This window comes from Etheostoma spectabile, chromosome 5 (genome assembly GCF_008692095.1).
Source record: "Etheostoma spectabile isolate EspeVRDwgs_2016 chromosome 5, UIUC_Espe_1.0, whole genome shotgun sequence".
In the NCBI taxonomy this organism is placed as follows: domain Eukaryota; kingdom Metazoa; phylum Chordata; class Actinopteri; order Perciformes; family Percidae; genus Etheostoma; species Etheostoma spectabile.
This window is the reverse complement of record NC_045737.1, coordinates 7394614-7418868: the sequence shown is the minus strand read 5'-3', so window position 1 is coordinate 7418868 and position 24255 is coordinate 7394614. Positions and strand designations below refer to the sequence as shown.

General features: G+C 39.8%; 3 protein-coding genes across 4 annotated transcripts; 1 reads left to right on the top strand and 2 right to left on the bottom strand.

Moving 5' to 3' along the window:
- On the bottom strand, window positions 1-5534 carry usp39 (ubiquitin specific peptidase 39). Of its 2 annotated transcripts, none has more exons than XM_032514941.1 (14): window positions 5445-5534; window positions 4712-4785; window positions 4301-4379; window positions 4091-4185; window positions 3872-4008; window positions 3341-3493; window positions 3023-3248; window positions 2830-2904; window positions 2665-2732; window positions 2298-2486; window positions 1318-1460; window positions 996-1131; window positions 826-912; window positions 1-261 (listed from the first exon to the last, which is right to left on the bottom strand). In XM_032514941.1, the coding sequence occupies exons 1-14, from the start codon at window positions 5483-5485 to the stop codon at window positions 208-210; spliced, it is 1557 nt and encodes a 518-aa protein (XP_032370832.1). In that variant the 5' UTR covers window positions 5486-5534; the 3' UTR covers window positions 1-207. The 2 variants fall into 2 exon arrangements, with proteins under 2 accessions (XP_032370832.1, XP_032370833.1); XM_032514942.1 differs by having other exon boundaries at window positions 5288-5471.
- On the top strand, window positions 5284-8809 carry c5h2orf68 (chromosome 5 C2orf68 homolog). The gene is made up of 5 exons (XM_032514945.1): window positions 5284-5508; window positions 6250-6383; window positions 6467-6612; window positions 6710-6857; window positions 7575-8809. The coding sequence occupies exons 1-4, from the start codon at window positions 5399-5401 to the stop codon at window positions 6830-6832; spliced, it is 513 nt and encodes a 170-aa protein (XP_032370836.1). The 5' UTR covers window positions 5284-5398; the 3' UTR covers window positions 6833-6857; window positions 7575-8809.
- A 9537-nt stretch (window positions 8810-18346) lies between these two features.
- Window positions 18347-23379, bottom strand: mat2ab (methionine adenosyltransferase 2Ab). Its single transcript, XM_032514943.1, has 9 exons — window positions 23108-23379; window positions 22308-22385; window positions 22099-22221; window positions 21846-21958; window positions 21586-21729; window positions 21278-21496; window positions 21020-21202; window positions 20779-20912; window positions 18347-20171 (listed from the first exon to the last, which is right to left on the bottom strand). Exons 1-9 carry the CDS (start codon window positions 23202-23204, stop codon window positions 20069-20071), a joined length of 1194 nt encoding a protein of 397 aa, XP_032370834.1. The 5' UTR covers window positions 23205-23379; the 3' UTR covers window positions 18347-20068.
- Between the last annotated feature and the right edge of the window lie 876 nt (window positions 23380-24255).

Genomic DNA, 24255 nt, shown 5'->3' with positions numbered 1-24255 from the left:
TGTCCTGGAGTTTGTTTATTTGGAAACTTCCACATAGTAAAAACATAAAACTTAAAAAAAAAACAAAAAAACATGGGAGACATTTACATGTAAGAAAGGTCCTGATGCTCTTTTGCCACTCATTTCTATATTCTGTGGTTATTTTCTATCACTTAAATACCCCGTTAATTTCCAAACTGATGAACACTTCTCGCCATTCTGCCTCACTTACACCCCGGTGTGGTGGTTTGTGCCATTGTCACTCTCTTGTCTCTTCCAGATCTAAGAGGGGGGAAAAGCACTCGGTTACTATTTTTTATTAAAGATTTAAAACTACAATCTGGTATGAAAAATGATTCAACTGATAACACGTTTTTGAAAGCTGCGGTATCTTTATACTGAAACTCCCAATACTTTCTCCTGATAATCTGTATCATTCATTTTTACAATTCAGTCCTCCACTGTGTACGTCAGCAAAAATCACCACTTATACACCTGAATCATACAATTCTATGCAGCAGTGCTTTAATTTATACGAGTGATATTATATATATAGATAGATAGATAGATAGATCTTTATAAAAAGCCCATCGCACAACAGTAACATTCATTTATGTAAAGAACAATAATGATTTGATTTTTTTATGTATCCGATTAGAAATTAACCTGCATGTTAACAAGACTGATACTGCTCTAGTTATGTTTTCATATGACTATTACTCCCAGGCATTACAAGTTAAAAGTACCTTAAATAGTATATCACATTACCAGAAATTACAACTGTCTGTACTGTAGCTTCGCCTTTTAAAACTTTCCAACATGCACAGAGTAAGCTGGAGGACTTGCCTGGATGTAGGCCTCCGACAGCGTAATCATCTGGGGGAGAATGTCCGTCACTTGCAGGTCCTGCATCTCATACCACTTCCCAGTTCCCTGATAAACACAAGGATTATTTGATGCATTTTTTGGGTTGTTTACACCAGAAATCATTTCAGAAATATCTGCCTGAAACCTACATGATGCAGAACATGTATTCTGTATGCTCCCTCGGTGGGTTTCCCATCATGCACTACGTTGGCCACCAGGTCATACGTTGTGTTTTTCTCTGTAACTTGAGCTTCTTCTGTCAAGTACTCACGAAGGTCAACATTCCTGTTAAGGCAAATACAGAACGACAACATGAACGAGTGCATACACATACTGGAGGACAAAATACACACATCAATGACATCACTCCTCACAAGTGTTACATTAAAACACTGTTATCACCAAGCACTTCTGTCAGAAACTTTGATCAATGCTACGAATTTTGTCTCACGGCGTATGAACAGCACTTACGTGATGGGGAAGTTGACAATTGTGGGATTCTTTTCCACAAAGAAGTTGTTCTTGGTGAATCTTTTGATGCAAAAGACGAGGTACGGAGGCAGTTTGGTCAGCTGGAACCTTTTGAGAAAATTCTCTTTGTAGGTTTTGTACTCCTGAATGAAAATTAAGACGGGAAAGCATGCATGGATATTTAGAGTGCTCATTAAAAGAAGAAAATGGTACGTGGATGGCACAGATTTGATGCAAGGCTGATTGCCTATTGCCCCAGTATTTGCTAAGTACAGCTGTCATTCGCTGTGAGTTGGCAGAAGTTATGATTTCTTTTAAAGAAGATAGTAACTGTGGTCACCACCAGGTAGATTATCTTCTACAGCTCAAAATTGAAAGTCTGTTTTTGGAAGACAAACTTGGAATCAATTGCCTCAGTGCCCACAAGCCGCAAGATATTGTCATACGCCAAACCGCTGGTAAGAATGATCAGATCTGACGTGGAATGGTTCTCCAGAAAGAAAATGTTTAGCTGCTGGCTCGTCAGAGAAGAAGTTTCTTTAACTTCCTGTTTGTGTTATCCAGAAATGGTACCTGGTCAAGAACAGGCTTTCAGGATCTCCAGCATCTTTCTGAGAGGATTACCAAACATGAAAAGCAGCAGGAAAATGTGGTAAAATTGAGGTTTCAATTTCCTTCAACTGGTTTGTGACCAGTCGTGTTAAACTGTGTGGGAAAAGTGAAATGGTCAAAACTGTGTTCAATTGTGTAATTTTCTTGCTTTTGCAACTGTCCAAAGTAGTCCAAAGTACACCAATATTCACCCTAAGAATGCCACTGGCTTTGAATATGTCAAAAATGTAATCAACCAGTTTTGGGCAAAAAAAATCTTTACCAACACCAAGGCTTTTCTGACAACATTACTGCTTTGTAATTTTGTTTTAAGTCATTTTTCCTCAATTATGTTATATTTGCTTGTTATATTTAAGCCAAATCGGTACCTTCTCTGTATTGCCATTGAACTTGCCCAGGATGTTGAAGAGGGGGACCTGCGGGATAATAAGCTGCTCCTTCTCATCCTTGTACAGTGGAGCTGTTGGGAGGTCAAGGGTTAGAAACAGGAAGGTGGACTCAGACATCTGCTCCTGGTACTCCTCTGTCACGAGCAATGCCTCTTTCTCTTCCGGAGTCTGGGGAATTATAAATAAAAAAAATAAAAAAAGACATCTTTGTTAAGATATTACTATCTGCCAAACTGGTAAGATCATTTAAAACATAGTTTTGAATAACCCTGAGTTATTCTGTTCGTAAATTAATTAATATTGCTCGTGGCAATTAAGTATTTTATAACACAGACAGGAAACTCACCAAGTCCGGGTGTGGAAGTTTCTTGGAGAAGATCCGCATGGAGCCTTGAAATGCTTTGGCAATGATTGCTTTGAGGGCAGAAATACAAATGAGTACATCATTTCATTCACATTTTTCTAGCAATAAATTATATATGAAACAAACTTTGATTTCCCTTCTACTCACATGATCTTTTCTTTGTGCCTCCAAGAGCACCATGCAGAGCATTCAAGAACCACGTCATGAAGTCCACAGCATCTCCTGCAGGACAGAAAACAACGAATCAGCATCACAACATAGTCTCTATAGAGCAGCATGTGTTCAGATCTGAAATGTGCAACATAGTACAGTACTACAATTTCTGGCAACTAAAGCATACCTTGCTTGGTAATTTGGAAATTCTTCTTGCTGCACAGCACCACAGCCTGCAGCATCTCATGTGGTGACACATGAGCTTTGAAATTTCTCGGATTCCAAAGTTTGCGCATCAGTTCACCAAACCTCTGCACCAAGAGGAACATGATGTCCCCCGGTGGCCGGCGGATTCCCCTGTAGTTTTCTTCCTCCAGGAAGTAGTTTCGCAACGGTGGAACATTGGAAAAAGCCTAGAAAGAAGAGACAAATATGAAATTATTGGGATTATTTAAACGCTTTAGGACCATGTGCAGAGAAGGTTCGCTGTGGCAGTTCATCATACCTGTAACACCACATTGGCGTAGTCATTGGCTTTGATGTTATTGAGCCCTACAATGCCCGGCAGGTAGGTCGTACCATCGTAGGCTCGGTACAGTTTACCCTGCTTGTCCAGCCCCGCAATGTGCTGCTTGGTGAATGTTGGTTTTAGCACATACTGCAGAGAAAGTGAGAAAGTGTCAGATTGCTAACACAAAAGTACAGTTTGCAGTATTTCTACGCAGAATCTCAATATTGACAATGTGATACTGCTCTGACAGAGCATGATGCTGTGTCAGACAAAACACATCTGAATATTAGATAAGTTGACTGTGGTACAACTTTCAAAACAAGATCAGATGGCCTTTAAATAAATCCCGATAGGACAATCTCAACAACTATAGCTAGTACAGCTGTTATTAACCCTTTTTTAGCTCTACCCATAAACATGCAGTTTGGGATTTAAGTTCATTTATTTTAAAAAGGAGGGTTCTGAACATGAAAATAAATTAAACATTTGCAATCAAAAATACAATGACCTGATAACTTTACTTACCGTGATATCTTCTAGTGAAGAGTCAATGATCTCGTAGTTGTCTGGCAGACAGTAAAACTTAAGTGTGTGCAGATTCAGGAACACATGATGAGTAAACTGCACACTGTGAGTGTAAGCATGGGACTTCAAACCTCTACCTACAGGACACATACATATGCAAATCAGTCAAAGCACAACGAAGTTTTTGATGCCTGGTTAAACGTCTGATTATTCACCTACCTTGAAAGTATTTCCCACATATAAGACAGGCATAGACATTGATGTGGGAGAGAGAGATTGAGCAGAGTTTCTCAAAGTCGAAGTCCAGCACACTCCTGATGGAGAAACCAGACAAGACTGTGAATCAGCTGTAGAGCTATGATAACAGGGGAGGACAGGGCTAACTAACTTTAAGCACTAAAATTAGCTATGCATATTTAACCATCTTGCCTGTTTATGGTGTCAAGGTAAGGACAGTGGCGGCTTCTCCGGTCTTCTAGTACACGTCCTCTGCCTATTTTGGCTGGCACTGCAAAACAAAACGAGATTTTGTTCAATCAACTGAATGTAGCTAAGCCAGCTAACGTTACATATGCTAGCAGACCTAGCGTTTAGCTAGCTAGGTTGTTAGGACTTGGGAGATAATGGATTTGAAACACAGAGTGAATTAAAAGGGTGGTAAGTTACATTTTTTTAAGACAGTTCAAATTACACTGTAGTGGTAGCTACTTGTTGACCTGCCTGTGTGTGACTGGTCAGACACGTGAATAAAATACCACTGGCTTCTAAAAGTAGCATTGGGTTAGCTATCGTTACCAGCTAACCAAACGTCGCGCACACGTTAGAAGTAAACAAACGTACCTCTGTCTTCGTTGTCATCATCGTCCACTTCAGCCTCTCTTTCTCGTTTCAGGGAAACCATCACAACAGTAAGCCTGGCGTTTTATTGTCAAAACAACGGAGAAGGCACAACTTTATTTCGAAGAGATGAATGGGTCAAGCACCGTGCGCGTCGAAGCAAGCGGTGGAAACGTACGTTCGCGTCGCGCAATTACAAACAGCCGGCTAGAAACTAACCCGGAGTTTGAAGCTTGCTACATCGATCCTTGAGCTGCTCGATTCAAGTTTAAATTTCAAGTTATTTGTTGTCAGATGGACGACAAAAGTCACTGTCACTGAAAATCTTGAGTGTCAGGCTCCCTCCAATAGTCCTAATTAAATTAAAAGAAAACGAGATGAGAACCTATAGTGCAAGTTAAAATATAGGCATAAATATATAGCTAAATAATGCAATGTGAAATAAGGTAATGTGAATGCGTGGAAGCCAGTAATTGTAAATGAATAAGCTGAATGAAAGCATGAATGTAGTTTTTTTTAAAGTGTAATTTCTAGTTAATTTGTAAACTCCGGGAGTGTTACATTTGGACAACAACTTACCATTAGCTAGCATGTAGCTTTTTGTCACTATTTTCGATGGATCTGGATGAGACCAATCATTAGCGTCATTAGCTCACAGATACTGTCATCGCATTTAAGCTGTTTGTTAAAATGGATATGTTAAGAGACGAAGAAGTGCATGAGCTGAAATACAAACGTGGGGGCCGCTTGGATATGAGCCATGGCTTCCTGCACCATATCCGGAGGAACCAGATTGCTAGGTGATTTCCTCAGCTAGCTACCGTTAGCTAATGGTAGTAGCTAGCCTACAAGCTAGTTCACAATATCTAGAGCTGCAACCACATTATATATATATATATATATATATATATATATAATATATATATAGAAGTCAATCTGGTGGTAAGGGGAGGTTCAGTACCAGGGCAGGTACAAATGTGTACAGCTTCTTTTAAGTTAAAATGATAACATAAAGAAAGGTCGCACAGGCCCAATAGCCAAAGTTACCTTTGTATAGGACACTGTTGGAGGCAAACAGTATAACGTTAGCTCAAAACATCCAGGTTTATTATTGCTACATACTGTTTTACTCTCACAGATCAGGCAATTCGGCTGTTCTTTAGACAGGACCTCCGTAAGATGAAGAAATAAAGGCACAAGGCACCTTTTACATCATAATATATTTGTATGGGTATAATAAGGTGTAATGTATGACCTCAGTACTGACTAAAACATTGGCAAATGCATTTGAGAATGCCACAATTAATTCGTCTTTGAAATGCATTTCACTTAAGCAATTGTATATAAGAAATTATTTATATACTTTGACTTTACTTTCTTGACGGTAGAACAATAAAACAGTAAAACAAGACCATATAGCTGTAGGTTAACTAGCTGGGTTAGAATGCCATAGACATACTGCAATGCATGTTTTTGAAACGCATATGGTATATGTACATTTCCAAGCAATAACAAAATGTATGTATTATTTTCTCTTCAAGGGATGACTATGATAAAGAGGTGAAACAAGCCAAAGAGGTGAAGCAAGCTAAAGAGCTTCAGCGGCAGAGGCACACCACAACCCCTAGACGACCCCGTCGACCTGATATCCAAGTGTACTATCCTCGACGCAGACGTAAGTTTGATGCATTTTGTTGTTGTGTTTTTAGCGGACACTGAATCCAATAAAGAGTATGCGTGTGTGTGCTAATTTCCCAGATGGATCAGAGCCGGGGGCCAGTGCTGAGGCTGAAGAGTCTAATGAGAGTGGGTCGAGCACAGAAACAGAGACCCATGCTACTGAACTCTTCTGGCTTGACTATCAGGCAGACTCTGGTACCATTACCTCCTTCCTTGTGCACAAGGTTAATGCGGATCCCTTTGACTGATATTTCTGACTATTTGACCTATTTTATTTTGCCTCGGTCTTAATTCCCCTCATGATGTTTCTGTTTTTTAAAGGAGGATAAGCCTGAGGAGGTGGTGGAACGTGTCACAGAGAAGAACATCCTAGATCCAGCCATGAGGTCAGCTCTAGTGGCTCGAATTCGAAAGGAAATTGACAAAAGACGAGACAAACGCTGAGTGATATTCTCAAATAGTGGATTATAATAATAATAATAAAAATACATTTTATTTAAAGCGCCTGCCATGACACCCAAGGTCACTTTACAAACCAAAAAAGGACATTAAAATTATAGTCATCTCATAAAGGTGTTGAGGTTCACACAAGGGACATGCAGTAGGCCTGCTGAAGAGGATCTCAGTGAGCAGGCAGAGGTGTAAAAACTTCCAGTTCTCAAGATAGAGCAGTGCAAGAACACCTCCCTCTCACGGATGAGCGGCGTTTACAGATGTAAACAAATCCATGCATGTGGGACTGCTTGGTTCAGGTGGAAGAAATTAATCGTTCTGCTGCCACACCTCTGTGAGACACAGAAAGTCCAGTCCATGGTAGAAGGTGCACAGCTCCCCCATAGCCGGTAAAGTTTACGTATTAAATGTTTCCTCATCCTTACTCCAGAAGATGTAGGCAATGCATGAAGTTATTGTGGATATGTAATCCTAGTGGCCTGGGCTGTGGGCTTAGGCATCCTCCGGTCACCATGGCACCCTTCGGTCATCAGGCATCCTCTCAGACTAACCCCGTGTCAAAATATGGCGGAGAGATGATAAAATGCGTAGCTATGGACTGTATAACTATTGAACTTTGCCAATGAACTGAATACGAACATCAAAGAAAATGATCTACGTACTCGTGAGAAAAAGTAAAATTACTGAATATAAACAAGCTAGACGGAGTGGCGTCAGTCTCGCCAGCGTTCCAGATGACAGAAGGGCTACACGCAAAGAGGAGCAAGACTTCATTTGCAGTTCTACACTCTAGAAAGCATCAATGCTGTTGACCGTGTGAAAGGAGGACTCTGGGATCATGAACAGTGACTGTCAGCAGAGATCCAACTTGATGAGCCACAAATAATCTTTCTCCCGTTTTCTAAGGAGAAGGAACAGCACTTATCAAAGACAGTATAGTTGGGAGTTGACTGTCATGTTTACTACATTTTACTCACCATGGATTGTTACCTCATACCCTCATTCATAACTTTAAGGACACATTGTACACCTTCATGTTGACTGGACCTGTAAAATGATGTTGTTACTTTCTAACAGTTTAATGCAGAAAGGAGTAGGTATTCTTTGACAGAGAGCACTGTTAACCATCCTCCTCTGTTGAATAGGTCCTGTTTCTTGTGTTTACAAAGATCTAGTTTTTATAAACCAGATTTAGACTTTTTTTTGGAAAAATGCTGTGAAGGGAACATCAGTCTATCAGCAATTCTGTGTTTAGAAATGTGAGAATTTAGGTTTTTTTTTAGTTGGAGTTTAGTGGATGTCCATGATGTGTTTGTGTGGAAACTGTGTTTCATTGTTTTCAGTATTCTAATTTATTTTGGCTTGTTGAAATACTTTTATTTTTGATACTGTAATATTTTGAGGACACAACTCAGTGTATGTATAAAATGACATAGATAAGGCATTTATAACTCTCCAAATGTGTCTGAATGTACACTAATAGAATAACAGCCATAAAATTATATGTTGTAAAAACACATCTGTGGGGGAAATAACTTTGATCACTTCTATCCTGCAATATACACATTGGTGGGAATATAGTATTGGGGTAACGGCAACATACTGGATCAGTTTAAACTGAGTGATCAAAGTGTTTCACATCGTCCTCAGCAGGTGGCAGTATGAATCAGCTTTTCACACTGCGCGCCATCTTCTATGTGTCTAAACTTTTGTTTTAACCACAAGTCAAAATTGGATTTTTGTCCCTAAGCAGTGCAAAGTAACAGTGTGTTACAAGAATACAAGACAAATAGCCAAACTGTAATTTTCTAGAAAGAAGTTAACAGCTATTAACAGTCCTTCTGAAAATGTCACTTCTGTGGGCAAGGCTACTTCAGGTACTACTTGTTGAACTTGCATCACTTTTAACTCAAAAGGTACAAATAAACTGGAGAGCTAAATCTTGGATTTCCAGGGTGACTGGTGTATTATATATCATATAATATAATGGTAGCTGCTTGTTTGATGAAGAGGCCTGTTTTGGTATCAGTCATTTTGATTTCTTTTACATCCCTTCTACATGGCGGACTACTTTTTGTGTTGTCGGCCTCTTTTTACTCCTGAGACAAACCCAGCAAGTCAGAATCAGCCAGGCACTCTGAAACATACACACCTACAACAACATAGATGTAAAGAAGAGGTATTTATACGGCCCTGGGACGCATTTAGAAAAAAAAATGGTGTTCATAAAAAGCGTAGCATTTCCCTTTCATCAGAGTAGTAGTGTACAGGTTAAATGTATTGCTGTTCCATCTATCTTCACATAAATAGACAAATTCCTCCCATCCCCATGCTGAAAAGCGGACACAAAGTTCCGCGACCATGCCCCGGCTGTGGGAAAAAACCTAGTTGAGTTGACATTCGACAGCCGAGTTGTTGATTCGCACTAAAGTAGGAGCTTAATTCATTGTTTTCATTAATGCATAAAAATATGCAAACTTCATTCTCTGCCCACATGGCGGGCCAAGTCTCCACAGTGTTATGCAAAGTCTAATCATGGTGGATCAGTCTCTGCTAAGCAATTGGTGGAACACAGACACTCCCCAATAGATTGTCAACGCCCTTCTCCAGCTCACTTTTCATCTTCCAGTCAGCATGTGACTGAAGTTATGGGAGGGGAGACTATTTCCATGTCACCACTCCACTGCTCGCCAGATTATCTCCAGTTTCACCATTTGTCAGTTGGCTGAGAGTGACGCAGTCACAACTCACACCATCCCCTCTCAGTGCAGTTTTACAATGTTATATAATGCACAACCAGTCGGAGCAGTTATATACCCTGCAGGGAATTCTTTGTTTTAAATGCTTGAAAACATGCAATTTACTGAGGTATCCGTTGTGACATGCAGGCTGGCAGAAATATGTGAGAATATCGGCCTCAACAGTGGATACTCAGACAGCTTCAGCTTCCATCTCATCATGGCCTACATCACGGTGTCAGTGATGACTTATTTATTTATTAAGGTACTAAACTTCAATACTTATGCAAATATTGTAAACAAAGATCCATTGTTAAACACAAAAATACACAATATCAGTTGCCCCTTTCTCTGTATCTTGGTTAATGGAGTTGTGTTTTCTCAATAAGCAGAAAGTGTAGCCTATATTAACTTCTTATTTTTATTTGTTTGACCATAACGGTGCCAGGCTAAGGGCCCAGTTTTCCTCATCCTGCATCGTGTCTTGATATCTCTGTAGTTCTAACCGCAAAAAAACTGAAATAAACTACTTTAATATGCTTGTGATAGTCTAGTGCAACACAACACACACATTTGGGAGTTTGTAATAGGATCAACACATCTACCTCACATTCATATTTTAGTAGTTTTTAAGCTTACGCAACCCAAGTAATCTCAAAGACGTTTCACATTCTATAGAATTTAGGCTGGGCTGGGTTTAATGACAAATTACAATTTTAATAATTATCAGCAGTGACGAATGCCACTGACGGTTGAGTCAAAGGTGCATATATGTAATCGGAAGCACCTTTGTAACCATTAAAACAGAACATATGAAGATAAGATGTTATTACTCAATAAGCAAATCACTCAACATATCCAGAGTTAACTATTGGATAACATGCAGATGGTCCATGTAAATGTTATATTTTGTAATTTTTACATTTTTAAAACATGTAGGCTGTGCAATAAAGCAGTATGAGTAAAAAAGTAGTTTGCATAAAACCAGGACTATACTTAACATATTTGCATTTCACGTTAGACTATAAAAACAGTTAAGTACAGTAAAAGCAAATTCATATACCGTTTATAACCAAGGTAAACGCATTACAAATTGAAAGACAAGCTGTGAAAATACAGTTTGGAAAACATTGTTTCCTTACTCCTATTTGGTGCTGAATCAGGAAAAAGCATAAACACAAACCTACTAAAGTCAAAATGTTCATTTTGAGAATGACTGCTGAACCAACATCAGTTTTAAGGGCACCTATGTTAACAATTTGGAGTGAAATTGAGTAGTTCATCACATGCAAAAAAGGAAAAAGAGCAACGTGTGGCTTTATTGCATCAGCTGTCACCCAAGCCTTCCACGTCTACTGACCTTAACCAAACAGCTGACCTGTTCTTGCCCTTTACACTCTGACGACTCTCTACACTGTTGGGCTAAAGTAGTGTGTGTTGGCAGTGGGGAAATTAAAGACATTTTATCTTTCAGTCTGCAACAATATTTGGTCTCACTGTCCTGCTCTGTTAAGGTGTCTAGAGTACTTTGTTTTGTCTCAGATGAGATCCGTGGTGTCCTCAGAGCTATTTGTTATGGGAAGAATTGGGAATGGGAAGTCTTTTTTTTTGTTAAGGAGAAATAATATAAACTTGTATCAAAGATATGTGCCACAAAAATGTACCTTTTTTTTTAACATTAATCCAAAACATTGTAATGGTGCAGATCTTGTGTGCATGTAAAAGTGGGATGCTTTATCAGCTTGACATTGCCTCACACTGCGTGTGTGTAGTGCAATGCCCTCCAAGTACAGTTTCCCAGAAGATATTTCAGCTGCAGCCGCCTCCTGTTAGTGCTGGTGCAGTCATGAATGATCTTGCCCATTCAAGGATGTGGAAGTGTAACCCCCCCACCATTCACAGTTAAATATAGACGTTTGACGGAGCCAAGTCGCTGTGGAAATGGACAGCTGCTGTAGTCCCACTGCACACAGGACATGAGGTCTGAATTTGATGATGCTACTTGATATTAATACTGCTCATAGCTTTATATACTGTAACTGTAGTGACATAACTACTTTGTAAAATGAACTGGGCAGGCTCTTCTAGACATTATTCATAATGCCAGCTTGTAGATGTAGACTATATATAGAGTTTGTAATTCAACCTCCAAAACTTTTATACACCTTCACATTTACCTCATGTATGGAAATAAAACTATATTACAAGACGTAACGTTGTAAATCACCATCTTCCAATAACTTCCTTTCATGAATAATACAACCAAAGTAAGCATGTTTTATCCAATCCAAGTCTTTGGTGTTGCCATGGTGTTACCTGAAAAGTAAGTATGCAGGTCTCCTTAACACCAAAACTCCTATTCTTATGGTGCAGTAACCACATGGGCAGACCACAAGATCCACTCATTAATTAACAAAGCTTGCAGGATATATGTGGCATAGTAACACAGCTAATTAGTGAAAAAGCTCATTGGATTATCAGTTCAGTACTGAAAAGGCTCAAGGTTTGCTGTACTACAACAGAATGGGATTAACTCAACGCCACAACATAGCAATTTTATCTGTTACATTTTACATTAATGTGTTCATTTTGCAGAGTATTTTTAGCATTACACAAATCTTACACTGCCTGAGAAGTGTTGTATGGGTGTTACCAACTGTGTAAAAGAGCTTTCATTACTGCTGAGATAGACTGAACTTTAATAATGCACGTTACTATTGGCAAATAGTTTCATTGTTTAAACTCTGCTAAAGTAAACTGTGTATGCTGTAGCTTTGAATCCTGTTGGAACTAAGCAAGCCGGTTCAAATTACATAAGATTAGCAAAATGGACCTAAAAGTGTACAAGCATGTGAGAAATGTATGTTGGGGTTAAGAAGGGATTGCAGCATGTTCTTTATTTAAAGGTCAAACACTTCTGGCCCAGCAGATCATGTGGGACAGAAAGCTTTGCAGTATTACCTTGTGTTGATTTCGTGTTTATTATTTTATTACTGTGAGTTTTTCAGAGACCATCTCAACTGTTGTTGTTATTCAATTTTATCCAGGAATGCAGTGATTGTATTATAAAAAACTGGCATCTGACTTCCCCTTTGTTCATACTGCGCAGGCAGCTAGATGTATAAAATGAGACATCACGGTCATAAACGGGGTGTACCAACTACCAACAACTGCCAACTTGAAACACACATTTTATGAATTTATGGGTCTATAATGCTGGTGCCAGGTATTCTTTTTTTTTCTTTTTATAAAAAGACAACACACATTAATCAACATTTCTGTAAATGTGCCAGTGTTAGCCAGCCGGTTAATTTTCAACTGTAGTCCCTTGGCCAGATGATTTTAGACCAGAGCAACAGGAGACAGTAAGACATTAGCACAGGTTAAACTATACTGACAGAAGTCAACAAGACACCATACAGACAGCTGGAGCAACAAATAAGCTTCCTCAGTAAACCATGCAGAGCTACAGGAAACAGCTAAGACATTAGCACAGTTACACATCAACAGTATCCACATTCAGTATATGAAGCCGTGCACGCATCAAAACACAGCCAGGCAACACAGACCCGAGCCATCTCCTTACAACAAGCAGTAGTAAAAAAGAGGAAATAGGCTATATCATTCATGAGGGAGACGTTAATAGGGCACAGGTTAATAAGACGGTAAAATAATTCAAATACAAATTAATTGTTCATAGTACATGGCTATGAACTGATGGTATCATCTTTTAAAAGATTTTGGAATTTGAAAAGATGTTTTGCTGTTTCTGGAAGTTCTTTACCTCTACTCTGCTTGTGTTGTCTTTTTTTCTTGTTTTTTTGTATTTCGAAAAAGCAAAACACTGGGGTGAAAAATAGTCTTTTGGTTAATTCTGGCATTTTTACCCATGTTTAATCATGCGTTTTATTCACTTCCACTGTCCCTTTCTTATATAAACTGAATTGAATTGAAGGCAGTAGAACGCTAAATGTCTAAAGTCCTTTTCTAAGCTTCTTTGCTTTACACTTTCTCGGCTTAGTGTTGACAAACTGCTTTATCACACTTTGCCATTTCCTCCATTTCCTGCATTCAAATAAACAATTGTATTGTTTTGTTAAATAAATGTGTTCTTACACCAGGACTGAGGCTTCCAGGAGACCTTTGTGCTTACGTCACAGCGTCGAGGGCCAAATGCTGTTGTTCAAATACTGAGAACTAAAAATGGCCTCAGTCACAACGTATGCATTTCTGCCCTGTTGTATCTAATCTCTGTCAATTCAAGGTCCACTAGGACACATTAATTCCTCTGTTTAACTAGATAAACAACACTCAGGTCTTCGTTCCGTTGTCCCTGTTCCTAATTGTTAACACTGCAAAGTTTGGAGTCCTTAAAGTAAATAGTTAACTACACCTATAAAGAGATATATGGATGTCTTGAACAAATTTAAACCAAATTACAATTACCATTGTCTGCTGGCATCTGCAGGTTACTATGGTTGGAATGTAACTCGCCAACAAAAATACATGTTTGGGACAACAGGATTCTTAATGGACTACAAGTCCTTCACGGAACTGGGTTGGACATTCAGTTAAAGCTCCTTTTTTTCAAGAAAATGTGTTGAAAAAAACATGCTGGTTCAACTCAGGCATCAAAACACTGTAAATTATGAATACACAAACCACTTGAAAATGATTTCATGATGTAAATCAGTGATATTAAACAATAATTGACATAATGTGACAAACAGAAGATTAAAATGTTAAATAATGTAATCATTACAGTGTGTGCTTTGAATGCTGGCTTGTAGGTGTTACGCAAAGAGCCTAATGGCTGACTTATTTGGTGGTGGAAGCAGGGTCTGGGCCTGATCTCAGAAAGTGGATGTTGATTAAAAAGGGCTGTTAGTAGTGGGGTGATAATAAATTATGCCTATACAGAGTATACGCCTATACAGAGTGGTGTCAGTGCTACTGCAGTACATACTCTAGACACATAAAACCCTTTGTAAATGATGTCCTAGTTGTACTTTAAATAAGTATTTAGGGGGGGTTTATCCAGGAAAAACAACTAAATACACAATTATGCTTGGTGTCAAAGAAAGATGGAGATTGACTGGGGTCTTCAGCGAAGGCGGGATAGGGTAAAAAACCTGGGAGCCATCCTAGAGAAAAACCTCAGCTTTTATAATAAAAATACCATAACACTAATTTAAAAGGAAAAGCCAGCACCTGCTTTCGAAAATGCTGAGGTAGCTGGCTGTGCTGTTAATCTCCCAGAGCTATTTTACCTGCCACGCTAAAAGTAATCTGACCTTTTCATTGGGTTCAGGCAGCTGTCAGAGGCCAATAGGGGTCGTTGGCTTGGGGTCAAACACTGCACAGGACCGTGTCCAAGAGCTAGAGGCTTACCCTACACTTCTCTCTGCCAAGAAGAGATGGGCGAGGCTACTTTGAAAGCATGCTACCAATTACTTCAGTTCAATTTTATTTATATAGTATCAAATCATAACAAGAGTTATCTCAAGACACTTTACAGATAGAGTAGGTCTAGACCACACTCTATAATTTGTAAAGTTTATAGTGGAAGAAATTGAGATAAAGCAAAGCTAGGGAGAAATCTGTAGTGTGGTTGACTAAAGCTACTTCAAAAAAGTGGTTCAAACTACTTGTCACATGTCAGCAGAAGCTGGCACTCAATGAAGCAAAAAAGTGCTCACTTGTTCACAGGTCATACATAAACCCAAAAATGTAAATACCTCACTATTCATGGGAAAATATGAATGAGATAGCGATAATCAGTGCCTATGACTAATTGACACCTACTATACAAATTCAGATTAAAAAAATAAAAAACTGTAGCTGACGTTCCAGCTTCCTGAGACCTGTCCTAAACAAAAGTGGCTGCCTGAATGATAGAATAATAAGAACACTAGCAATAATCAAAGCAATAATAGCAGTAATGACAACTATGACTATGGGTATGATAAGAGTGATATGTGTACTGTAGACTTGTCCTCAACACTTCAGGCATAAGACACAAACACAAGGCCTCAACAGTGATCCAGCAGATGGACAGAGAACTGTCTCAGAAACCATTTTGGCAGACTTTACTTGACATGTCCTAGACCTGAGGGTAGTGCATGTTGGCTGCAAATAAAGAATTCCCACCTTTTAAACAAACCAAAACGGAAAGCTTATCTGTGTCTTTGTACAGTAAATCCTTAATTATGAATCCATAAGTCACGTTACATAATGATCAATATCTCGGAATTACTTCAAGCTATTGCGTCTTCTGATTATTTAGCATGAAAGCTAACATCCGGGCCTTTCCAAAGAGGGCTTGTGTAATATGAAAAAAATCTATTTATTACTTTATTTTGTGTTTTCCACTGATTGCCAAGACTTGGGAAAACAATTTTCACAAGTCTTGTTCATTATGGTTTTACTGTGGGATTTCAATGCATTCCTGTGAAATTCAATTTATCTTTGATCAAATCGCAATCTATATATTAGTGAAGACATCACTGCAGCATATCCTGATAGTCCAGGTTGTGACAGAAAAAACTCTGTAATTGTGCAACAGAGTTGACGTTATACAAGCATTCTTACACAAGGGAACCGGATGACCCAAAAATGTGTGTGTGGTGGTGGGGGGGAAGGGGGGAATGACCTTTTAATGACCGCCAACAATGGTGACCTGTGAATGGGGATTTTCCTGTTTCATCTTATTATATAATATTAACGTGTCTAGTAACCTGGAATTCAATTACTATTCCCAATGACACTTCAAAATCAACTACATAATACACTCACCTACGGGATTATTAGAACCATACAGTTACTGTGTTTGACCCCCTTTTGCCTTCAGAACTGCCTTAATTCGACGTGGCATTGATTCAACAAGGTGCTGAAAGCATTCTTTAGAAATGTTGGCCCATATTGATAGGATAGCATCTTGCAGTTGATGGAGATTTGTGGGATGCACATCCAGGGCACGAAGCTCCCGTTCCACCACATCCCAAAGATGCTCTATTGGGTTGAGAGCTGGTGACTGTGGGGGCCATTTTAGTACAGTGAACTCAGTGTCATGTTCAAGAAACCAATTTGAAATGATTTGAGCTTTGGGAGATGGTGCATTATCCTGCTGGAAGTAGCCATCAGAGGATGGGTACATGGTGGCCATAAAGGGATGGACATGGTCAGAAACAATGCTTAGGTAGGCCATGGCATTTAAACGATGCCCAGTTGGCACTAAGGGGCCTAAAGTGTGCCAAGAAAACATCCCCCACACCACACCATTACACCACCACCAGCCTGCACAGTGGTAACAAGGCATGATGGATTCATGTTCTCATTCTGTTTACGCCAAAATTCTGACTCTACCATCTGAATGTCTCAACAGAAATCGAGACTCATCAGACCAGGCCACATTTTTCCAGTCTTCAACTGGCCAATTTAGGTGAGCTCTTGCAAATGTAGCCCCTTTTTCCTATTTGTAGTGGAGATGAGTGGTACCTGGTGGGGTCTTCTGCTGTTATATAGCCCATCCGCCTCAAGGTTGTGCGTGTTGTGGCTTCAGAAATGCTTTGCTGCATACCTCGGTTGTAACGAGTGGATATCTCAGTCAAAGCTGCTCTTCTATCAGCTCGAATCAGTCGGCCCATTCTCCTCTGACCTCTAGCATCAACAAGGCATTTTTGCCCACAGGACTGCCGCATACTGGATGTTTTTCCCTTTTCACACCATTCTTTATAAACTCTAAAAATGGTTGTGCGTGAAAATCCCAGTAACTGAGCAGATTGTGAAATATCAGACCGGCCCGTCCGACACCAACAACCATGCCATGCTCAAAATTTCTTAAATCACCTTTCTTTCTCATTCTGACGTTCAGTTTGGAGTTCAGGAGATTGTCTTGACCAGGACCACACCCCTAAATGCATTGAAGCAACTGCCATGTGATTGGTTGATTAGATAATTGCATTAATGAGAAATAATCCTTTAGGTTAGTGTATATAGCAATTGTACATTGCCTTGGATAAAAGCATCAGCTAAATGACATGTACATTAAACTATGAAGAGTGTGGAAATGCTTTAAATGTGCCCTAAAGTCATTAAGATGTGCTGCTAAACCGCTTTGCCAATACAATCACTTATTTCCATGTGATAATCAGCTACTCTAGCAAAATCTAAAACCTCATACAATGGGGAAACTAAACTCTCCAGCAGCAATCAAATCTCTCTCTGAGCAGGAAGTAGAACATTTCCAACAATGACTAGAAATACAATGAGAGCCTTATTGCTTAAAAGCACTTGATATGGATGAATACCTTTCAATGTTGGTTATGCAATTTTAATATCAGCAATGTGTTCCCCGCACAGAAGAGGCTATGTAACCAGTCTCTTATCAGACAAGCACAGGTGTTAGCAATAATATTAACACCTGCTGCTAAAACTAACGAGGATGGTGGACTCTGAACCTAAACTCTTGACATATGTTAAGTCAGAATGAATAGTTGTCAGTATGACAACCCTACAGCCTCACTGTGACAAGTTTCTATTTTTAGAACTGAGATTTTCTGAGTGTACATCAATGAGCATAAAACACGACATGCCTACATCTTTATGGTTTGGTATAGATAATTATATGTCTTGAACTTTATTTCTTTAAAATAAAACTCTGTATAACCCCATTAAAAAGGCAATATTCAAGCATTACGAGTGAGAAGACAAGACGGTAGAATGAAAAAAATTTCATTATCAACATAAATAAAAACAATGACAGACATTTTAAAGGAGTAGTTTTTAATTACAGAGCATAAGGAAACTACCCAGTCTAGACATGAAGCACAATACAGTATGAGCAGTTTGCTCCTCTGGAAGTTGAGCACATGTTGGTAGGAGGGAAGAAAAGCAAATGAGGGAGTAGAGGAAATAGAAAAGGCACTCTTACACTTACTGTAGCCAATGAGATGACCTTCGAGTGGTAAAAGGGAACAAAACCAAAAACCTATCCCACATGAAATGGCCGTGTAAACAAGGCTGGTTTCTCTGTACTACACCAACCAAATGTTGCCATTCCATCAAAGATAGGTAAGAGCTAAAGAATTGCACCAGGCATTTAAACGGGATTTCCAAACCAACCCACTTTGAGCTACAGTCGCAATAAATAAAAAATAAAAAAGGTTGTAAAATGGTCAACAGTAGCCATTGACATGTTCTTATTGAGGCAGACCAAAGCTTTTCTGTACAACACCCTGGAGCCTCAAGCCAAACACTGAAAATGGTCAAGTCCAAAGAAATTCAAGATTCAATAGCCAAGTGTGTTTAAAGCTGCCTTCTGAAAACCCGGCTTCTCTGTATCCACGCCGAGTTACAGAGAACAAATAAATAGTGTTAAGGTTCGACCTCAAGCCAATAAGACTCAGTGGCAAAGAACACACTCCGTTAAGAATAAAGACGGGTACCAGGTTTCTCTGTAGCTACACCTGCCATCAATACACTTAAGGAGTAAAAGGACCTTTAGTCACTTCAAACCATAAAAAACCCAAGTCAAACTACATTTTTTTAAAAAAGGACTTATTTAAAATTGAATGTCAATGCATAAAACAATCCAATTTTCACCATTACTATCAAGTATAACCAAAACCTCTGCAGACCAGAGCAGTGACATAGCAGCTTCTGACTTTTCTGTATTACGTCAGAAAACAGCAAAGGTCTGTAGGGGCGTCTGAGGCTTTATGCTCATTTGAAAGCTTTAATTAAAATTTGGCTTGCCCATTAACCTGCAATGCATAGCCTTTTGTGAAAATAGCAACAACCCTTACATTTTAAATGTGCGATTCTAGCATCCTCCACAAAGACGAGGGAACAAAGCAAACAAAGGATAAAGAACACTGGGTCAAAGAACAATTGGTACAGGCTGAAAAGGAGGAATGTTTAGAAAGACACTACACCTGTTTGGGAAGGTGTACAAAAAAAAACAAAAAAAAAACAAAAACAAACCATCCGGCTATCACATTTTGCTTCCAAATGGACTTAAATTTAGATGTCATGCAGACTCATACATCAGCAGCCCCGGTGAAATAAGGAGTATTGCATATAGCCTAATATGCTACCGCCATGACACTGATGATATTGATGTGTGGAATGCCAAAAGGTGAACAACTGAACACAGCTATTCAGGGTCTATCACAAGAAGAAGAAGAAGAAGAAGAAGTAGTAGGTGAACCTCAAGACGTGAGAGAACATGAAGTACTACGGTGTATAAGTTCATGGAACCAATCCAATTCTTTAACCATCAAGTTTCTGAGGCATGCTTCCTATGACCCAGTATGATACTGCAACCAGCAGAAAACAGCAAGAAGACAAAAGGAGAGTTTAAGTGAGGAAGGGAGTCATGTGTTAAATGATGCCATAACTAAGAGAGACAAGGGCATTTCACCCCCGGAACCTTGGAGGCTTCTCTGTAGTATACACCAACAGGCCTGGGGGGAAAAGCTTAACATGTTTAGTATTTAAGTTTTTTGGGCACCTCCCATGGGAAGGAGTCTCGGCCAAAGTGGCCATAGGCTGCCGTCCTCTGATACAAGGGCTTCTTCAGATCCAGCTCCCTGGAATACATAATCAACATATTTAGCAGCAGTCACACACACAGCAATCTCAAATGCACACAATCACACGAAATGACGCTCACATTAGCCGGTGTGAGCACAATAAAAAAAATATATGTATGTATCACCACACACGTCAAAAACCAAAACCAGAGGTTCGGTAGACCAGCTTGTTAGGAGGGTAACATGAAGCTTAGACACTTACCCTGACAACCAAACGCTTCCCTTTGCAGTGTAATAACTGCAGCTGGAAACCACACTCAGGGCCGCTAATTTAACTATGAGCTACAGGGCATTGTTACAAGAGATATAATACATTGTATACCCCAATAAATGAGACTTCTGCTCCCACTAATGGCCACATGTGGAACCTTCGACTGCCATATCAATTTGTAGAAAGAGCTAAGGCGATAGGAAAGCTTTTAGTCACAGAAGCCAAACTAAGTGAAATCTGTTTCAAAAGGATTGTTTCAGCAGAGTTTCACAATACATTAAATTAACCCTAAATTCCAGGCAGGACAACACACATTAAAAAAAAAAATGAAGGCACAGCAAAAAGATCTGCTGTTTTACTGAGTAACAGGCAGCTTTAGATGTTCTACATTACCTGACAATGACTCCAGGACGGAGATCAAAGTTCCTCTTCACAATATCAAGCAGCTCCCTCTCACTCTTGTGGGAGGTCCCATAGTGGAAGATAGAAATGGAAAGGGGATGGGCAACTCCAATGGCATAGGAAACCTAATACAACACACACGCATGTATTATATCAAAACATAAAAACTTCAGGTAGGAACCACTTGCAGCCCCTCTTTCTAAAATGAGGAGCAGTGGGTTCTTCCACTCACCTGGACCAACACCCTCCTGCAGAGCTCAGCCTTTACCAGAGACTTGGCCACCCAGCGTGCAGCATAAGCAGCAGAGCGGTCCACCTTGGTGTAATCCTTTCCAGAGAAGGCACCACCACCGTGGGCTCCCCAGCCTCCATAAGTGTCAACAATGATTTTGCGCCCTGTCAGGCCAGCATCCCCCTGTGGTGAAGAACAGGTGTTACACAGGTACGTAACTCAGGCTGTCGTTTACTGAAAACCTCATCTGACATTTACCTGTGGGCCTCCGATAACAAATCGCCCGCTGGGCTGCAGATGGTAGATGGTGTCATCATCCAAATAGATGCATGGAACAACAGCCTTGACAACCTTCTCCTTAAGGGTGTCCCTCATCTCCTCCAGACAAATATCCTCATCATGCTGAACAGAGACAACAATTGTGTGCACACGCACTGGAAGCATGGCGCCACGGTCCTGTCTGTACTGGACAGTGACCTGCGAAAAGGTACAAATATAAATTAATTATAAATTGCACAACACGAGATAATTATAGTAGTTAATTACAGCAAGTATAACAGCTTTACCTGTGTCTTGGAGTCTGGCCGGAGCCATGGAAGGGTGCCACTGCGACGCAACTCAGCCATCTTAGCGTTCAGTTTGTGGGCAAGGACAATTGTGAGAGGCATGCTCTCCTCGGTCTCATCAGTGGCATATCCAAACATCAATCCCTGTGTTTAAAAAAAAAAAAAAAAAAAAAAAAGCACACTTCATTTAAGAACAATTAAAGACTAGCAATCCAACTTCAGGACACACATGGACCAAAATGTGGATAGTCACTACTGACCTGGTCCCCTGCTCCAATGTCCTCCTCATTGCGATCAATATGAACACCCTGAGCAATGTCAGGAGACTGCTGCTCCAAGGCCACAAGAACGTTACAGGTCTTATAGTCAAAGCCTAAGCAGGAGACAGACAGCAGCAGATTAGGACACTATTCTGAATAGAACAATTCTATTCTATTCATAGCATCAGATCATAACGAGAGTTACAACAGTATAATTAAAAATAGAAACCAGAAATACAATAATATGCCACACCTTTGGAGGAGTCATCATATCCAATTTGGCGAATTGTGTCGCGAACAACTTTCTGGTAGTCCACTGAAGCACGTGATGTCACTTCACCCGCCAACAGGATCATCCCAGTCTTGGCAACGGTCTCTGCACCAGGTAAGGAGTGAAGTCAATATTTCAGTTTCAATGTAAACATTGGATTTGATCCAACAAAGATACCAAATTATACTTACCACATGCAACTTTGGCATCAGGATCCTGCTTGAGATGGGCATCTAGAACTGCATCACTGATCTGATCACAGATCTTGTCTAAAAAAAAAAAAAAAGACAAACAAATTAAACACCGGCAACGATGGCGGACTGCACCAAAACAGGTCTGTTGCATTAGCGCCACTGAGCAGTCATGTGCTCAGTGGGAGTGGCTCGGGCCCTCTCAACAGTCGCCATTTCAGCATGTGCACATGTGGTGGTGAAGGGAGCGCGCGCAGCTAACTGGGGACCAGAAGGCAAGCGTGATTCTTCTAAACATTAACCATTTTTTTCTGCCGACAATAAAAACGTGGTTCGTAAAAACACCCACCGCCCCACGCTGCTGTTCAGGCCAAAAGGTAACGCTAGCAGTCATTGTGCTTCAAGAATAGCCACGAACTATTTGGTACATTCAGGAAAACGTTTACCAATTAACAAATAATACTATTGATATGGACAGAGCATTCAAGTAACGTAGCTAACTTTACAGTGATTGCCCGGATGGAATACTAGTATGTTTACGGTCCATAGACTAGACACGCGATGGCATTATTTATTTAGCAAAGATTAACTTAGCTAGCTAAGTAGCGCGTGCTCTAGACACCGGCCCAACGTTGCAGTGACGTAGCGGGAAAGGCCGTAACGTTCAAAATTTAATGATACCATATTCAATTTTTATTTTTTAAAGTGAAAATGTATAGTAACGTTACGTCGGGCAAACAACGTATGATGTGGTTTTTTGCTCGTTTCATCAGACAGACTCAAAGTGTGTCGGGTCTTACCGGGATGTCCTTCCCCGACCGACTCAGAGGTGAACAAGAAGCAGTCCTCGTCAATGAGGGAGTTATGAAACCCATTAATTTGTCCGTTCATTGTCATTAACGGCTGTTGCTAGTAAGTTAAAATGTTACAGCGTTAATATTAAGCTAACTTATGTTTCTTAGCCTAGCGGTGTCTCGGCGTCTTCCCTTCTTTCCCAAAGGACAGTCCTGTTAATTCGGTGTATTGATCCTCAAGATGAGCCTCATGGCGCAGAGCTCCAGTATTTATTCTATGAAGTCAGACGCTTTGACGTCACGCGGAGGTGGACCTTACCATCGAGCCTATCAGAGGGGTCGTAGCAAACATTGATAACCGGATGAAGTGTTGAACACACAGCGGTATTACGCTATCAAATGTTACAGTGACACGAAAGCCTTGCTCTGTCAGAATCTTTTACCAGATACGTTTGTGTGTGTGTGTGGTGTGTGTGGTGTGTGTGTGGTGTGTGTGTGTGTGGGTGTGTGTGTGTGTGTGGTGTGTGTGTGTGTGTGTGTGTGTGTGTGTTGTGTGTGTGGTTAGTCATTTTTGTGATAAGAATTATGATGTAATAATAGTTGCACCTTGTTTTGTGTTTTTATTTTAAATGACATGTACAAGGTAGAAACCATACCAGTTTTGAATCAGAAAGTTGTTTGACATGACTATAAAACAGCTGGATGTGAATCGCAAACTTCTCTGCTAACATATATACGCCCCCCCCCCACACACACACACACACACACACATAATTCTTGTATTTCTTCATTCCCTTGCATTGATACCATCAGGGCTAAGTGGCCTACCTTAATCATTACCCAAAACCCAAATTTAATCTTCAATCTAACAATAGATTAAAATTAACATCAATCTCTAACCCTATATCTTAACCCTAAAATATCCTTGCTTTTCAAAACAAAACAAAAAACATAGATAGAATAATTCCAAATATGAGCATGTGGCCCAATCGGTTTGTTGCAGTGGCAGTTGTGTTTTAACAATGTTATCATCAGTTTAAAAACATATATTTAATCAATAAGTTAGACAATAGAGACTAAAAAGCCTTATAAAGTTAGATGTTTTGTGTGTGTGCGTGATGTGTACCAGAAGTGTACCACACAACAAATAAATG

Excerpts from the sequence above, each read along its gene's own strand:
- c5h2orf68 (XM_032514945.1), top strand. The coding sequence starts at position 5,399 with ATGGATATGTTAAGAGACGAAGAAGTGCATGAGCTGAAATACAAACGT. Across the intron at positions 5,509-6,249 it reads CGGAGGAACCAGATTGCTAG|GGATGACTATGATAAAGAGG; the intron begins GTGATTTCCTCA and ends TTTCTCTTCAAG. Across the intron at positions 6,613-6,709 it reads CCTCCTTCCTTGTGCACAAG|GAGGATAAGCCTGAGGAGGT; the intron begins GTTAATGCGGAT and ends TGTTTTTTAAAG.
- usp39 (XM_032514941.1), bottom strand. The coding sequence starts at position 5,485 with ATGGTGCAGGAAGCCATGGCTCATATCCAAGCGGCCCCCAC. Across the intron at positions 4,786-5,444 it reads CATATCCAAGCGGCCCCCAC|GCTTACTGTTGTGATGGTTT; the intron begins GTTTGTATTTCA and ends ATAAAACGCCAG. Across the intron at positions 4,380-4,711 it reads TGATGACAACGAAGACAGAG|TGCCAGCCAAAATAGGCAGA; the intron begins GTACGTTTGTTT and ends TTTGTTTTGCAG.
- mat2ab (XM_032514943.1), bottom strand. The coding sequence starts at position 23,204 with ATGACAATGAACGGACAAATTAATGGGTTTCATAACTCCCTCATTGAC. Across the intron at positions 21,730-21,845 it reads ACATTGGAGCAGGGGACCAG|GGATTGATGTTTGGATATGC; the intron begins GTCAGTAGTGAC and ends TTTTAAACACAG. Across the intron at positions 20,913-21,019 it reads GCAGGAGGGTGTTGGTCCAG|GTTTCCTATGCCATTGGAGT; the intron begins GTGAGTGGAAGA and ends GTGTTGTATTAG.